The 17,523-nt window shown below is 48.1% G+C and overlaps 1 protein-coding gene across 6 annotated transcripts in view; it reads left to right on the forward strand.

Moving 5' to 3' along the window:
• The window catches only part of PTPN3 (protein tyrosine phosphatase non-receptor type 3), a 103,931-nt gene extending 89,678 nt beyond the window's left edge, over positions 1-14,253 (forward strand). For all 6 annotated transcript variants that reach the window (XM_058672304.1, XM_058672302.1, XM_058672303.1 and 3 more), the window contains 7 exons: positions 3,321-3,411; positions 3,647-3,708; positions 4,962-5,108; positions 11,249-11,377; positions 11,869-12,014; positions 12,494-12,629; positions 14,012-14,253. In XM_058672304.1, the coding sequence (XP_058528287.1) occupies positions 3,321-3,411; positions 3,647-3,708; positions 4,962-5,108; positions 11,249-11,377; positions 11,869-12,014; positions 12,494-12,629; positions 14,012-14,089 (789 nt within the window). In that variant the 3' untranslated portion in view covers positions 14,090-14,253. The remainder of the gene's footprint in view (positions 1-3,320; positions 3,412-3,646; positions 3,709-4,961; positions 5,109-11,248; positions 11,378-11,868; positions 12,015-12,493; positions 12,630-14,011) is intronic.
• Positions 14,254-17,523: the final 3,270 nt, after the last annotated feature.

A 17,523-nucleotide genomic window follows, 5' to 3' on the forward strand; every position in this document is an offset into this window, starting at 1 on the left:
GTGTCTGCCCCTCTTCAGAGCCTACTAGGCAGCCAGCGAAGCAGGTCAGTCAGCCCATTCAGGGAACTTAGTAACCAGCTCTGGACATGTGGGTCCTCTTTCCCTGGGTTGTTTTTGGTGTTAGCCTTTGCACTCATGGGTATAGGGGGTGTGCACCTGCCAAAGGCCAAAGAAATGTTCACTTCGGCTTGCTCACCTAGCTTGTCAAAATTTTCTGATTAGGCTACTTTTGTTGTATTTCTCTTTTGTTCTTTTACCATTTCAATTTAAAAGATAATGTGGTCATTCAAAAATAACCAAAGTAAAACTAAGAATGCCCCTTCAGTTTCCTCCTTTTTGTCATGATTTGCAGACAGCAGTTTGGGGTGTAACCTTCCGTACTTGCCCCATGCTCACACAGGCATGTTGTATGCTCACACGGGTTCACACACAACTGCACACAGTGTTGTGAGTACATACAGCAGGATAATTTTCACAAAGGAGGGTATGTCAAGAAGTGCATGGGAAAAATAGAGTTCAAAGATAAGTTTTGAGGGACATAAAAAACTTAAAATCCATCAAGTTTTTTCATACTGTACATTTTCCACTAACATGGAAGGCCTTCATAAAATTTAATAGCTTAACTTTATACACTTAAAAATTTGATGAATGGAATCCTTAAAGTTCATCCTTTTTATTATTTCCATGAAATTCTAAGCTAGAACTGGGTCACAATTAAATTACTGCTTCTTACGGGGGTATATGCAAGCGTGTGCTGTGTTGCGATGTTCTGCATGCAAGCATTTTCCTGCAGATATGCTTCTTTGATATATATCTTTGTATGTTTCTGTTGGATAAAGGCCACACTGTGCACATGTAAAAATGTTGAAACATTGCCCTGATACTTGATTTTTCTAATTTATTTCACCACTCTGAAATCCCATCCACAGATCATTACTGCTGAGACAGATTTAAAATCTTGTGGTAATTAAAGCCTTCTGCTAGATCTCTATATATATTTTTCTGCTAGGCCATCTCAAGTTGATTGCATTTACATTTTTGCTATTTTTTGCAGGGTGGGGGGTGGTCTCCTGTTACCTCCATTTCAGCTTTCTGGGTTACATTCACTTAATTGAGTTTCACCTTCATGCAGTTACGCAAACAGAACCAGAGTACCATGTAGGTCCCTTTGACTGACTCAGGTATCTTCCATCTGCCGGAATCAAACCAAAACCTCTGCTGAATCATGAGCTGATTTCCAGCTGAACTCAGAGTCGGCTGCTGTTACTGAAGAAGTGATTCAGTGGCCGCTTGAGTACTGTGAGCTGAAACTATAAGAATGATCAGTAGCTGAGGTCTTGGGTGTAGAAATTCTAAATACATGGCAAGTAGGTAAACTATGATAATGCCCCAAATCTCCATGTGAATTCTGTTTTTGATGGATTGTGCAGTTTGTTTAATAAGAGAAAAGCAAACTAAAACTAAATACTTTATAAGCCAGCTTATAAAGTATTATGGTGTACAAAAAAGTAGCGTTCAACTTAAAATGACAGTGTTGACCACAATGTGGGGAGCTAGCCATTGCTGTATGTCAGTGTAGGCCCCCATGGAGGTATGTTTCAAAATCCTGGAAAAGCAAGCCTTGTTGCAGGAATCCTGTACTAAATGCAAGATTTAGAAACTTGAAAACAGCCTAATGTAAAAGTAGAGGAAAAGTTAGGCCATAATAAAAGAGATGACTGAATCATTAAGCATCATGTATGAAGAATATTGAATGGCCTGGGAAAACAGGAACTATATAATAATTAGGGGAGACTGGCTTCCACATTGTGGGAGTGTTTCCCAGAACACTTTGTGTCACATGCTAAGATCTCCCACGGACAAATTCGCTTGAGAAGTGCTATCAGGATTCAATTAATCAGAATTGAGATGTATACACATTGTGGGACTTGGTATATGAGAGATTTATAGAACTATAAGGTAAGAAATTCCCAAATTAAAAAAAATTATGTATTTATTTATTTGAGAGAGTATCCAGACTACTCCCTTCAGATGCCCACATCAGCCAAGTCCGGCCAAAGATTGGAACTGGGGACACAGCCTGGGCTCCCTGGCACAGGGCATGGGAGGTCTTGCAGGGAAGCCCCTTTCTGATCTGTTGTCACTGCGACCTAGTTCTTGGCTTGAAAGGAAGCTGGAATTGTGAGTGGAGTCTTGACTCAAGGCACTCTTGATGTGGTATACACGTGTTCTAAGTGGCTTTTTGACCATCTCATCTCCTCCAAATTTCTTTGAGGAACCTTGGGTTCCAGTGAACATAGCATAGGATGTGCCAACATGTAGTCTGTGTCAGTTTTTATGCGCAGAAATAAAACAAGATGCAGAAGGGATATGAAAAGATTATCTCAGGATTGCAAAATTACTGATCATCTTCCTTATACTAGCCTGAATTTCTACCAAATTGTACACACCTACACACACACACACACACACACATACACAACATTGCAAACGGCGGGTGGGGGGGGAGAAGAAGAAAAGCAGTATTTTTAAATTCCCAAGAAGCTAACGAAAGCCTGTGATAAGGAGAGCTTTCCTAGGGTTGTTAGAAGTAGGTGGAGCAGTTATAGAGAGAAGAAAAGTCAGGCATTGGAGACAGATTGAGATCAGCACCTCACTGGTGATTTTGAGCAAAAGTAGTTGAACCACCGGCTCTAAGCTGCACCATCACAGCACTGTTACCACGGGGATGCCATCAAGCCCTGCCAGGTCCTGCACCCACATGGCTCACACGTGTCTGGATATGCAGAGGTTCTTGCACGCGAGTTTTTGGATAGCGAGTATGTGTATAGGGAACACCTTCTGGAAGCCTTCAGTATTTGGAAATCGATGTTCTTATTCTTACTGGGGAACTGTTCAGAGATGTTGAATGAAATGCTGCCGCTCTTAAAGCAAAAAGTGAGAGAGAAAGGATTTGAGGGTACTTAAAATGATTTCCATTTCATTTTGAGTCAAAATTATTTTTTTTGCTTTCAGCATTTGTCAAACTGTCATAAAAATAAGGCTTTATGTGATTCAGGCTCATTCCTGTGACTTTCTTCTCTCCCCCATCCCCACTAAAAGTTAAAAAAAAAAAAAGAATTAGAGCAATTAGTTGCTTTCTAATGGAATGATAAGCATGTCCTATTGGGGAAGATTTTCTTTTAATAAGTAGCGCATGATCACTTTACAATGTTAAGGTTTTAGGGACTTAGAGGGCAGACTTGATAGTTAGAGGTACATTTCAGCTCTTCTTCAGCACTGGTTCTGACAGCAACTGTTAATTTCTTTGTTTCACACAGCAACTCTACCGGAAGAAGCCAGGTTTGGCCATCACGTGTGCAAAGCTGCCTGCAAATGTGGACAAAAACCGATACAAAGATGTGCTGCCTTGTGAGTAACCAGCCAGACTGTCTGGTCCTCTGGAACTGCCCCCCAGTGTGTCTGTAAGCACCCCGCCTGCGTCGCAGCCGCTGCACGTTCTGAGTAGTTGGGCAACTCGTGCTTATGCTAATGAGGCAAGAGCTGCAGATGGGGCTGGGAACCAAACTCTGGTTGACTTGGCTTGATAAAAATAACACCCAGAATCGTGGGGGAAATTTTCTCTCTATTTTTCTCTCTCCCGCAGATGATGCCACCCGGGTATTGTTGCAAGGGAGTGAAGACTATATCAACGCCAGCTATGTGAATGTGAGTTGGGATCTGGGTGATGAGAAGGCATGTTCACTGGGGTGGCAAGCGTGACAGGAGCGTGCTTGCGGGCTGGCTTGCAGCTGACAGAGCTCTCCTGGTCACTGCCACCTTTCAGCACAACTAATAAGCGAGGGCAGGGAAAGTCTTGTCTCACCAATGTGGAAGCCCAGCGTTAGAGGGAGGGATTAAATAATGGGAGGTATCACTAGACCAGGCCAAAGCCAAGAGCTACCTCCCAGGATTCACACTAGCAGGAAGCTGGACTTGAACCCAAGCACTCCAGGTTGGGGATGCAAGTGTCATAATTACCAAGCCAAGTGCCCTCCCCATACTCTGCATTTGTAATCCCATCGACCCTGGTGCTTCTGTACTGGACTGCTGGTGTTTGGGCATTTGTTTTTGCTGTGCTTCCTATGTTAAGTGGTATCACCCTGCCTCAGGATGGGAGAAGTCAAATCTCTACTTAACGGTAAAAAAGGAAGCATAGCTTGGAGCTGCCATTGGGGCATAATGCATTAAATCGCCACCTGTGACTCTGTAATTCTGCATGAGCACTGATGCCAGTCCCCCATCTGGTCCAGCTCCCTATTGGTGCATCTGAGAAGGCATTAGAACATGGCCCAAGTGCTTACAATGGAGACCCAGGCTGAGTTCCAGGCTCCTGGCTTTGACCTTGTCTATCCCTGGTTCCTGTGGCCCTTTCAGGAGTGAATCAGTAGATGGAGGAATCTCACCTTCTCTCTCTCTGTCCCTCTCTCTCTCCTTCTCTCTCCCCCTCTCTTTTCCCTCTCTCTCCCTCCCTCCCTCCCTCTCCTTTTCCTCTGCTTTGCTCTCTCCCTCTCTCTGTAGTTCTGCTTTGAAAATAAATGAATGTATGTATTTTTAAATCCAGCATAGGGAAAGACTTGGGATTAAGGGTCTGTGTATATTGTTGAGTGTGTGGAAATACCTAATATTATTTATATTTAGGGTAGAGCAGTAAAAACATTTAAGTTCTTCTGTGATTTTACAGGTTTATTTTTGGGTTTTGCCCTCTTGGTATCAGGCAGTTTCATCACAAAGATCTAATGCTAACATTACAAGGCTTTATAAAAATTATTTTTTCTTTGATTTTTGTTTTAGAGTTGATGGGCTATGAGCTGATAGATTTTTTGGTATAATGGTCAGTCAGCAAGTAAGAGTTTAGAATCCACTTCCCTGCCAACCTTGGGGCTATAACAGACTCTCATGCCTTCCTGATTTCTTACCAGATGGAAATTCCCAGTGCTAACCTTGTGAACAAGTACATCGCTGCCCAGGGACCCCTGCCACATACCTGTGCACACTTCTGGCAGGTGGTCTGGGATCAGAAGCTGTCACTCATCATCATGTTGACCACACTCACAGAGCGAGGGCGGGTAAGTAGCTCAATTTCCAATTAAGGTGTGCTCAGTGTCACACTCTGCCACGTGGAACAAGCCTTGAGGGCTAGCAAAGATCTTCATTGTCTCTGGGCCCAACCCGCATGTGGTTTGTCAGTCTCGTGTGGAACCGCCCGTGGACTCCCCCAGTGCCGAGAAGCTCAGCACTCCAACCTGCTCCTGGGGAGAGGATCCATTGTAGCAAACAGGAGGGCAGTGCCCCTTGCCTCTCAGCTCACCTGCCCCAGAACCCACTGCCTGGACTGTGGCCTCACACACCCAGTGCAAGTACTGGTCCTCAAAGAGCAGTATGCATACTAGGCTCATCCTAGCCACAAGGAAGAGAAGTTACATCACTGTACTGTTTTCCATAGAAACAGATCACTAACTCTGTAACAATAAATATGCAGGAGATGCCTAAATCATCAATTTCCTCCCTTCTGGAAGCATCTGGATATGTTCATTCAGAAGCATGTTCCAAAATCAAATACGCTTTAACCTTGAATGGTTTACTTTGCACCGTATGTATGCTGCTTCTGCCAGAACTCCTAGCTCAGTGCATAGGTCAGTATGCCAGATGTATGCTTCTTGAAAATCAGAACACACAGGACTAGAATAGATAGGATGTTTGAGATCAGCACATCCTCTCACTGCAATCAATGAAGTAAAAAATCCTATTAATTGTATAGACCCCATTGGTGGCAATAAGCTTTATTCTTTGTTTCTCATGATATTTATCTATTTGACATGAAAGTGACAGGAAACGAAAGAGGAAGAGGAGGAGGAGGAAAGAGAGATCTTTCCTCTGCTGGTTCATTCTCCAATGACTGGGCCAGGCAAAAGCCAAGAGCCAGGAATTCCACCTTGGCGTCCCACATGGGTAGGAGGGAACCAAGTAGTTGGGCCACCTTCTACTGTTTTCCCGGGTGTATTAGCAGGAAGCTGTAGCAGAAGCAGCCCAGCTGGAACTCCAATATGGGTTGTAATTGTCACAAGCGGTGGTTTAGCGCACTGTGCTGTAACACTGTCACCTGAAGAAGAGCTTTTAGGTGCCTTGTCCCAAATGGATACTCCTATTCCTGCTGAGACATTTCCAGGATCATCCTAAGAGTGCTCAGCTCTTGTTTCTTTAAGGTTTATTTTATTTATGTGAAAGACAGGGTTAGAGAGCAAGAGAGGGAAAGACAGAGAAATCAAGAAGGAATCTTCCATCTACTGCTGGTCCACTCTAAATGACCACCATGGTTAGGGCTGGGCCAGACCAAACCCAGGAGTTTCTTCTGGCTCTCCCAAATGGGTACAGGGACCCAAGCACTTGGATTATCCTCCACTGCTTTTTTCAGGTCATTTAGCAGGGAGTTTGGGTGGAACAGCCAGGACTCTCACAGGAGCCCATATGAGATACTGGTATTTCATGTAACATCTTTACTAGCTACACCCCCACTACAGTCTCCAGCAGCTCTAATTCTTAAGAAAGCCTCCTTGCAGTGAGCTAAAATGCGTGCTGCATTGAACCTTCGCCTCACTCAGTTCTGCTGCACAGAAGGCAAAATAAGCTACGCTCTTTTCTGTGCAGTGATCCTTGAGTTGTCTAAAGATACCCTTCCTTCCATTAGGCTGCAGTCAGCGAACACCACGTGTTCTTTGTCTTCGTGTTGTCCCCAGTTTGTACTCACACCCTTGACTCTTGGAGCCTCCGAACAGCCAGATTATGTGGGTTCAAAATACAGTTTCTCTTGAGCAAGTTGCTTTAACCTCTCTGACCTGCCTATCATGCAAAGTGGAGATGGTGAAGGGGCCAACCTTGGAGGGTTTGTGAGGACTGGGAGGCTACCTATCAAAAGCTTAAAGAACTGCACCCTGCCAGAGTCCAACAAACACCAGTTGGAGTTTTGCGTCATCTTCATCCCTGAGTAAATGCAGCCCTCAGATCTGGCCATCGAGAGCCGTGGAGGGCGGTCCGGCTTCCTTGTTTGTGTGGTCATCACTGCTGGTGGCTTGTCACATGCTGATTTCATCAGCATTCCTTGTCCTCACATGAATGACTGATGAAAGGTTTAAGTCCTCAGGAAGCAAGAAGAGCCTCCTTCAAGGATGGCAGTGGTCAAGGGTGCTAAGGGCAGCTGGGCAGCACTCATTTGTTCCTGCCGTTCCACTGCTCCCTGCTGTTTCTCTGGTTGCAGTCACCCCAAGTGACTGTCACAGGCTGGACTGAATCTCCACACAGAAGAGCTCTTTCTGGAAGCCCCTGTATTTCTATGAGAGGAGTGTGTGTGTGTGTGTGTGTGTGTGTGTGTGTGTGTTTTGTTTTGTTTTTCTTTCTAGATTTGCTTTAAATGGGAAATGGAGTTCCTTGGGCCCTTTTTTAATTTAGGAAACTCAGTCATCTCCCAAATACTGACCTCTTCATTTTTCCAAAGTACTCGGGGTAAGAAAGCAGGCTCCCAAGCTATATTTCCTGAGTCCAGATCCTACCGTGTGCCTCTCTGTTTAAAATGCAGTAATGGTAGCGTCCATCTCGTGGGATTAGCGGAAATGAATGAGTTAACACAGCAGCCTTCTTAGAAGAGTGCTTAGCACACAAATGTTATAGGCAAATATTGACTTGTACTAATAATCATGTTGACTTGGGTACCACCATAATCATGATTACCAGCTCTGTACTGTTATTTTAGTCTAGTATTCATCAGATTTTTATTTAAATTGTCTTTTTTTTTTGCTTTAATGAATTACCTTTGAAAGGTAATTCATATAAACAGCAGGTGTATGAGTCAGCTCACTTTAACTGAAATATCTGGAGTTACTCCCTAAGAGAGAAGGTTTCTTTCAGCTTACACTTGTGGAGGTTCACAGGCTAAGTTAAGGCTGGTGGAGAACCTGCAGATGATCATGTGGGAGTCCAGGAGCACACTGGACTCAGAGAATCAGCTCTTGGGGGAACTAAGCAGGCCTGCTTCCCTGAAACCCTGATTAGACCAAGCAGCCTAAGAGTTTGGGGTCTGGTCAAGTCTGGGGGTACAAATCCTCTTTCAAACCATAACAGGAAGTATATATGGAAACAAGTACCACAGAGCAAGGTCATTAACTCCTGAATATACTCCTTGCCATCCAGGCTGGGAACCCGAGGTCTACTGACAGTAAAGTCAGGGAAATAGCACTCCAATTGTGCAAGGCCTCCATGGATGCCCTCTTTGCTTGCACAGTCAGCTACAATGTAGGAAAAACACTTCACTTCCCCCCTGTGAGGTTCGGTGGCTTGAAAAGCAGACCCCATCCTCTCCCAAGGCACCCCCAGGCCTCGCCACCTACTCTGCGGGCCCTGGTTTGTGTGCCTAGCAAGTCTGCCACCTTGTCATTCCTCCACTTTGAGAACTGTCCTCTCATCACCTTCCTTTGGTCCCTTACTCCGTTACTGCTGGTGACCTGAAGGTGTGGGGACAGTTCCGGAGGTGTCACCCTGCTATCTGCAAAGGGCTTTCAGTTCACGATGCAGTGGCTCTGAGCCTCTACAGCCACACCTTCCTGTCCCTGTCAGGCTGCTCTTTGTCGTGAAGCAGCATGCTCCTCCTTCCTGTCCAACTGGAAGGCTCTTAGACCCCACAGGAATGCTGTGTTGTCTGATTGCTGGCACCAGAGGATCTCCCCAGGATCACAGCCCCCATCATTGCCTTGCCTGGCTGTCCCAGCTCTGGAGAAAGAGCCCCCCTTCTTCCATATTCCCCCACCTGCTCTCACAGGTGCTGCCACTGCTCATGTCCCTCCTCTGTATGTGGGTCTCCGCTGTGAACCTGAGCTCATTTGAGGTCTTCGTGTGACTGGGAGGTGGGTGGTTTTTTGTTTCCCAGCCCTTTCTTCCCAGCTGGATTTCTTCCAGCCACTTCCATCAGTTTCCTGTACAACAGATTCCCATCTCCCAGGAGGCCTGGCATTGTCTTCATCATCTCTGGCTCTGGGAACTGAGGTTCCTTGTTTATCCGGTGTTAAAAACCTGTTCTTCCAACATCCAAGGTGTGTGTTGCTGCCTCTCCAATTGCAGGCTCTCGGATGACCTGAAGTCTCTCGTGTCCTCATCACCACCCACCATTTCTTCCGGATCAGGCAGCGGTCTCTGCAGGCCAGCTGCTTTGCTCCTTTTTCTTTCTTTCTTTCTTGTTCTTTTTTTTTTTCTTTGAGAAGCATACAAAACAGAGATTTCTCAGCCACAGATTTGACTGCCTACAACAGGGGCCTGGGCCAGGCTGGGTCAGGCTGGAGCTACAGCCCAGGGTACACACATGGGTGGCAAGGGCTCAAGTGAACCACCACCTGCGGTCTCCCAGGGTGCACATGAACAGGAAGCTGGGATCAGGAGCAAATCCAAACCCACGCACCCCAGTAAGGCAAGAGAGTTTTCCACCTGGCAGCTTTAGCTGTAGGCCACAAAGCTCTGCCCCCCTTTTTTTTGTCAGGAGATGGACTTTTCAGTATGTGCTGTAGTATGGCACTTCCAGTGGGCATGTGGCACTGGGCCACGCTCAGGTCTGTGAGCAGAAACCTCAGAAGCCCTGTACAGCACAGGGTCAGTAGCACTGTTCCCCTGCAAGAGTGCTTGATTTTGTCCTTATCTGTTTCTGTCTCAAATGTTTTTCATTCTGCTGTGCCCTGGGGCCCACACCTAGAGTATGACAGATAGTGGGGGACATGGCAGCACAGCAGGTTCAACTGCTGCCTGGGACACCCAGATCCTGGAGTGCCTGGGCCACGTCCCAGCTGTGCTTCTGGAACACCTTCCTGGGAGGCAGCAGATGATGGCCCTTGAACTTGGGTTTCTGCCACCTGCATGGGACACCTGGAAGCAGTTTGTGGTTCCTGGCAGCTTGGGCCTGAGCTGGCCATGGCTGTCACAGTAAAATCACTGTGAGTGAAATCAGCAGGGACAAATGAATGAATGGCCTGTCTCTATGTCTCTCTCTCTCTCTCTCTCTCTCTCTCTCTCTCTTACACTGCCTTCCAGAGACATAGAGAGAGAAGGAAGAAGTGAGCAAGTAGATAGGCTGGGTAGGATAGATCTTAGAAGGAAACGTCCCCCTGCCTTTCCTACCATGAGAGCTGTCTCTTATCTATGTATGAACAACATGGACATTCCTGCTTCTCAGCCCGCCAGTCATCTAAGGCATGGGCTGAGCCTTGGGCTCGTAAAAGGCACTGGGATTCTGCGTCCATGCCGTTCACCTGTTTGATCTTGGTCAGGACTCCAGGCCTCCATTTACTCCTCACTGGAAAGGTGGTGGCAAGGCCTGTCTCTTGGGGTTGTGGAGGATTAGGAGCAAAGCACTCTGGATGTGGTGCCTTGTTCCACAGCGCATGTTCCCTGTGGGGTTGTGATTGCATTGGCCCCCTCATCCCGCTGGGCCAGAAGCAGATGGGCGGGTTGGCTGCTCTGCGCTGTGGCCATGAGAATCCGTGAGGGATGGGAAGAGGTGTGGTCAGCATGATGCTCTCATGGCTCCCTGGTGGGTGGCATGTATGAGAGGTACCATGCTGGGATCAGGTCACACAGTGCTCAGAGCCAGGCATACCCAGGTAAGGCTCTTCCCCAGGACCCTTAGCTCTGAGTAAGGTCTCCCTCACCCCTTTGGGTGGCTGAACAGGCATGGGATCTGGGCACGTCGCCCTCCAGGGAGGCAGAGTGACTTGCTCACAGTCCTGGGCTGACGGGGAGGGGAGGGAGTCGCTGTCCTAGAGTTATGTCTGGCACTCAGCTGTGTGCTTCTTTACCTATGGTGGCCTGAGGCAGGTGGGGCTGTGGGAGCAGACCTGGTGAGGGAAGTTGAGGCAGAGACTGCTCATGGGCCAGGCCCTTCCCAAGTCCCTCCTGTGCCTCCAGGCAGCAGATGCAGCCCAGGGGTGCCTGCAGAGCCACAGGCTGACTGTACCCCACTCTCCTGAGGAAGAAGGGGGGTCCTCTGCCTCCAACCTGGTATATGTGCAGGCAGACAGACTCTTCTGGATCTCTTCTCCCAGCAGCAATCACAGTAGCTGAGCATGTCCCAAGAGAACTCTGGTTGGACACCCAACTGGCCAATCGCCCTGGCCACAACTAGGTGCTCACGTGCCCCCTTCCCCAGGGAGACTAACACGCCCTCGGTTCCCTGCAGACCAAATGTCACCAGTACTGGCCTGACCCCCCCGACATCGTGGACCACGGCATCTTCCACATCCAGTGTCAGTCAGAGGACTGCACCATTGCCTACGTTTCCCGAGAAATGCTGGTCACAAACACAGAGGTGAGCTGAGGAGTGGTGGGGTGGGCAGGTGCATGTTGCATGGAAAAGGCCAACCACAAAAGGACAAACATGTGAGCATCTGCTCAGCCGTGGAGCATCACATCCAGTGGACCTGAAACAGGATGATGTCGATAGGATGTCCAGGGCTGGGTGCAATGAGGAGCCAAGATAATGATGTGCTGAGTTTATGTTCGGCTGATAAAACTTCTAGATATGGGCATTGATGATGGTTCCACAACACTGTGAATATACTGGATGCCACTGAATTATTCATCTTGAAATGGTTAAAATGATCTAGGTTTCACCACAAGGAAATAAAATAAGCTAATGTATGTGTGACCCCTGTGGTAACTACTCCAAAAACAAGAAATCGCTGCAGGTAGAAGTGATCTGGAAGGCGGTCCTGGGAGGGGCAGGGGCCACAGTATGCTGTGCCCAGTGGCCACCCTGGCAGGACACCCCTTCACGGAGTGCCCCCACATCTTCCATAGACTGGAGAGGAACACACAGTGACACATCTCCAGTATGTCTCCTGGCCTGACCACGGTGTGCCCGATGACTCCTCAGATTTCCTGGAATTTGCAAACTACGTGAGGTCCCTGAGAGTGGACGGGGAGCCCATGTTGGTTCACTGCAGGTATCGGGGCTTGTCTGTTCTGCTTCGCTCTTAATACCAGCACCCGCTTGGGAAAGGCCTGGGGAGAACTGGCGGGCCCCAGACCCAACCTCTTCACTGTGGCTCCCACAGAGCCTGCTTACCCCTCCCTAGCTTCAGGGGCTGGGCATGCTAGGAAGCACAGCTCTGTGAGCATAGCCCAGCACCCACGAAACAAGTCCCACCCAGTCTGCCAGGTACCCTGCCACCCGCTGACCTTCACCATGGAGGTGGATGAGAATGGGCATGGGTTTGGCACTTAGCAGTGAGTTGCTCTGCATCTGTTGGGAAGCTCCCAGCCTCGGGGCCTATGAGAAAGGCATTTTTGGCCACAGTGAGTGCTTTGTACTCCCAAAGGCCAAGGGGGGGTACCTCTGAGTCCCCGTGGGAAGTGGCTGAGAGATCAGCTGGACCTTGCTGCCCCAGCTGGTCCCAGGTCTCTGTTTCTGTCCGTTCTGCAGTGCCGGCATAGGTCGGACCGGCGTGTTGGTCACAATGGAAACTGCCATGTGCTTAATTGAGAGAAACCTGCCCGTGTACCCACTGGATATTGTCCGGCAAATGCGAGACCAGCGCGCCATGATGGTGCAGACATCTGTGAGTAGCAATCATCGTGTGAGAATGACAGGGCTGGCTAGGACTTCCTCAGCACATGCACCAGGCCACGCCTGGTCAGAGGGCTCTGGCTAAGGCTCCAGTGGCCTGAGCTACCTGCCCACAGTCTCTCAGCTTCTCAGAGGCTACTCAGGGAGCCCCAGACCTACCCCAAATCCACCTGTGTGGTGTGTGCCAAGCCTGCCACTCTGTTAGGAGGCAGCTCTGGCTGTGTCTCCTGTTGTCCAACCACTGGCCTGCCACCTGTCCATCAGAAGTCACAGTCACTAAGATTTCATCCTACCAACTGTGCCTAGGGTAACCCTTTCCACTTAGCAAACTCTTCACACATCTTGCTGTCTCCTGCTTTGAGCTCCTTTCCACCTCTCGTGCCTGCATGCTTAGAGGGTCCTCAGAAGGCAGTCGTGGGGCTCCACATTAGAATTGCCAAGGGCCAGGGAGGTGGCTTGGAAAGCATCGTACTAAACAACCCTTGGACCATCTCTTTAACTTCTCCAAGCCTTAATTTCCTCATCTGCAATATGGGAGCTGCACTCACCTAGAAGATAAGCAAGAGAGACCCACGTTCCTGTAGCCTCAGAGAGCTGAATTGGGCGTTACTAATCTCAGCAGCAGTGGGGAAGGTCAGGGGGCGTCCGAGAACACAGTAGACGAGTGTGCAGACTTCACAAAGTCAGGGAAGGCTTCCTGGAGGAGCAGCCTCTCAGGCAAATCACCCAGGAGTCAACAATGAGACCAGCTGGAATTCTGAGCTCCAGCCAGCCCTGTGTGCTTCACAGGCTTGTAATAGCATTTATGAGATTTGCCTGATAGATTGTGAGCTCTTGTTGCTTTATATCAATTTACACTCAGGAAATCTGGTTAAGAGAAAGACTAGTAGGTTAAGTTATTAAGGTTGTTTTCTGCCTCTGCCCCTTTCTGTTTTAATGGAAGACTTCCTTGCTGGCCCAATGTCTCAGTAGGTTTTCCTGGCTCTGTAAGCTGTGCCTCTGTGGGCTCCACATCCCCTGAGTCAGATCAGAGGCCCCTGAAAGACATCTGTACTGAGCATGTGCAGACTTTTTTTGAGATTTGCTGTTATTCCCTAAACAATCCAGCATAAAACTGTCTAACAACACTTATACTGTTGTTAGCTCCCAAGAATACTGGAGATGATGTAACCTGCCCACTCCGACACGTGCCCCTCCTTCTCTGCGGGGGCACGCCCTGCACCCTCCCGGCATCAGGAGGGCATTCTGGCTGCTCCCCTCTGCTGGGCTCTCCTGGCTCACGGCCCCGCCCCCGCGTCGGTGCTCAGGAATTACTTGCAGAGGACTCAGAACTGGGCAGTGTGGGACCTGACTTGGCTTTCTTTTCTCTTCCAGAGCCAGTACAAGTTCGTGTGTGAAGCAATTCTTCGTGTATATGAAGAAGGCTTGGTCCAAATGCTGGATCCCAGTTAGGACAACTGTGAAGAAAAAAACCAAAACCAAAAACAAAACGCTCATTTCTCTTTCCCAGGGATGACCGCCCCAAAGGGGGGTTTCTGACCCACCCTCTGGAGGCAGCAAGAGGACCTGGGAGCTATGGGAAAGGAATGAGCTCATATAAACCCAGGCACTTTAAATTTCTGTAGAAATGGTATCCTGTACATAGGAACTGGCATAGATCCGCATGCTATTACAGTGTCTTTGAAGGCCAGAGAGAAAGCAGAAAGGGATGTCACTTTGGGGCCCATCCCAATACCTCCCTCCCTGGACATCAGCAGACCCCTGTGAGCCCCTACGGGGCAACTGAGTGAGGCACCAGCAGTGCTTCTGACCTCCCAAAAGCAGGATGGCCCTGCGGGTCAGGTGGCTTGGATGTTTGCGCATTTCTATGTAGAGGACAGCAAGGGCCGAGTGTTCTACCACCATCTGCGCCTGCGATACCCGCTACACCCCGCCAACTGCACGCACAGAGGGCGTGAGTGCTCCAGCTGACGGAGAGCAATGCCTTCATTGTCCTGCCTCACTTCATCCCGTCTCCCGGCCCCTTCCCATATCCATGTTACCGAGAATCGTGTCCAAAACACCCACCCCCCCATCCTGTGTTCTCACCCAGTGCCTGAGCAGGTGAATAGCAGACATTCGGGTGACTCTTCAGCTGAGACTGGGAACCAGGGCTCCTGGTTTCATGGCATGTCTTAGTGTGAGAAGCAGATGTGTCTCTTGCCTCTGCTGGCCTCTTACTGTGTCCTCAGCACCCGGGACTGGAATCGCTAACTACTGATTCTACTATGTGACGTTGCTGCTACTTCAAGCTGTACACTTGAACGTGACGGTTTTCCTGAGGGGAGAGGGGACAATGACATCTCAATATTCGGAATCTTTGGTCCTTCTGAGAAAAGACCTTCTTGTCCTTGACCATGGGGAAACCCTGCTTCTAGAGGGTTGACCGTGGATGTGTGTGAATGAGGCTGTGTGCGTGTGTGCATTTTTGTGTCCATCCTGAGTGTTTCTCAGGGCTCCTAACTTGATTCAAATTACCATTGAATTTATATAATGAAAGAATCTGTATAGGAGAACAAAAGTGTGTGGTCACCCTTGGTTACGACGTCTCCATTTCATTTCAAAGGAGAAGACCAGGCTATCTGAATATAAACACAATTTGATGTTAATTTATTCTAAGAACACCATAACTGATTGTCCTAAGGAATTTTTTTTTTTAATTTGTGGCAGGATTATAGCAAATTACTATTTAAGGAAAATAAATTACGTAAACATTTTAATGTGGTATCTTTAAATAGCAGTTTCTATGTATTCAGAGGAGGAAGCAAGTGAATTTCTTGTGCTATTTCTGGAACAAGGATACCTTCCTGGTATTATGCATGTGGAAGAAGCCATATTGATATTCTGCAAACTCTGAGTAGTTTCCTAGTCAGAAGATGGGAAACTGGGGGAGAGGGAGGACTAGGTTTGCAAAGATGTTTCGGCCTCCAGACTTGACATACAAGTGTAAGTCCAAAAATTCATGGAAATTGTAATTAAGAGATAAGTTTATTTTGATGCAAAATCCTTTGGAAATCCATGCCTTCAAGGGGTCTGGTTCTTCTTATAAGAAAGCTATACATGGAATTCAAAGGGTTTTTATTTTTTCCGCACCAAAATAAATTTACCTTTTATTTCCATTTCCTTACGAGCTTATTTTATGTTTTACTGCTCCCTGTTTGGGTGGGTGTTGATTCACTGTGCCAAGACCCCGTACTGGGAAACAAGAAGCCACAGCACCTGGGAAAGCAGTCAAGGACAGCCCAAAGCATTGGGACCCTACACCCATGCGGGAAACCCGGAAGAGGTTCCGGACTCCGGGCTACAGATTGGCACAGCTCCAGCCGTTGCCGCTGCTTGGGGAGTCAATCAACGAATGGAAGATCTTTCTCTCTTGTCTCTCCTCCTCTCTGTATATCTGACTTTGTAATAAAAATAAAATAAATCTTAAAAAAAAAAAGCCACAACAGCATGGGGCTAAAGTGGGAGAACCAACTCCTGATCCCAGCCCGGGCACTGAGGAGGGCCATCTGTGAATCAGGTGTTACAGAGGGCACTGGGGCATATTTGGGAATTGCTGGTGCTACTGTGAATTGCTCTGCCCTGGAATCCAGATGGAGACACCCTGTAGATGAGTTACTTGAAAAAATTTAACTCCTCAGTGACTCGCCCCAAACCACAGCAACCACATGTGGAATTCCCTGGGTTATTATGACAAAGGTGAGTATCCAGGAGGACACAGCAAGAACAACACAGGGCAAACCAGGCCAGTCCTTTGGTGCAGTCTGCCCCCTGCCCAGAGTTCTCCAAGCAAAGCACCAAAAACCAAGCAAGTGGAGGGGCTGTTGGCATCCACAGATGGGCTTCTAGCATAGTTAGCAGTGTTCCCCTTTGATAGGTTGCATGGTCACCCGTGTGCAGAAACCATGAGAAGTCTAAATGTCTTTGAAGAGTGATGTTTTTAGTCTTTTTGTCTAATGTGCTAGCCACAGAAGTGCCGTTAACAGCCACACCCACTTCTGGAAAGCTTAGCACAGTCTGCACTACTGTGCCTGCTGGCGATTCCAACACAACAAATACTGCCACAAAATCCTGAGAAAGACCAGCCAATGACCTAAAGGAAGAAACCCTAAAAGTCAAGACTCCACATAGTGCCAGTTAAATCCGCATACCCACCCCTACCCCGGGACTCATGCCTCACAACCCTCTCTACTTAAACAGCACTTCTATCCCTCTGCGCATCCAAATGGGGATGAATGTTCTACCAGGGACACAGAGCTTGAAGTGACCAGGGAAGCCCTTGACCACCAGTATGGTGACGCTGTCTAGGAGATCTCTCATCGGCACAGGTATGTGTGGCTCCTCAGGGAGGGAGCATCTGTGCTGGGGGTCACTCTAGAACCTTGTCTAGGTTGATTTTTCAGAAAAAGAGGCTGCACTCAATTTGGGGAGGAAGGGTGGATCGCAAACTCTTGTCATGGTCTTTGGTCTCCTTCCCCAAAGTGTGATCTGTGAAACATGCTGTTGGCTTAACACAGAGGCTATTACTGCCAATTGACATGGTTCTTAATCCTCAAGAATGATCATTTGGGGCCGAGTAACAGGCTTTATCTGCCAGAGACCACCAAGAGGCACATCAGTGACAAGAAGCAGGGTTTGGGTCTGGAATCACATCCAGGCAAGCTGTGTCACCCTCAACCTTGCTTTCTCTCACAGGGGAAGTTTGGACTGGGCCGGATGAACTCCAGATTTGTCTTTCTGTAAATCTGGCAATCCAAGGACTTAACAGTCAACCCTAAACCAAAGTTGTGTGGCTGCCAGAGAGGAAGGTCACGCATTTCTGTAACTTGTCCCTCAGACTTGATGCT

This window comes from Ochotona princeps, chromosome 14, assembly GCF_030435755.1.
Source record: "Ochotona princeps isolate mOchPri1 chromosome 14, mOchPri1.hap1, whole genome shotgun sequence".
NCBI lineage: Eukaryota > Metazoa > Chordata > Mammalia > Lagomorpha > Ochotonidae > Ochotona > Ochotona princeps.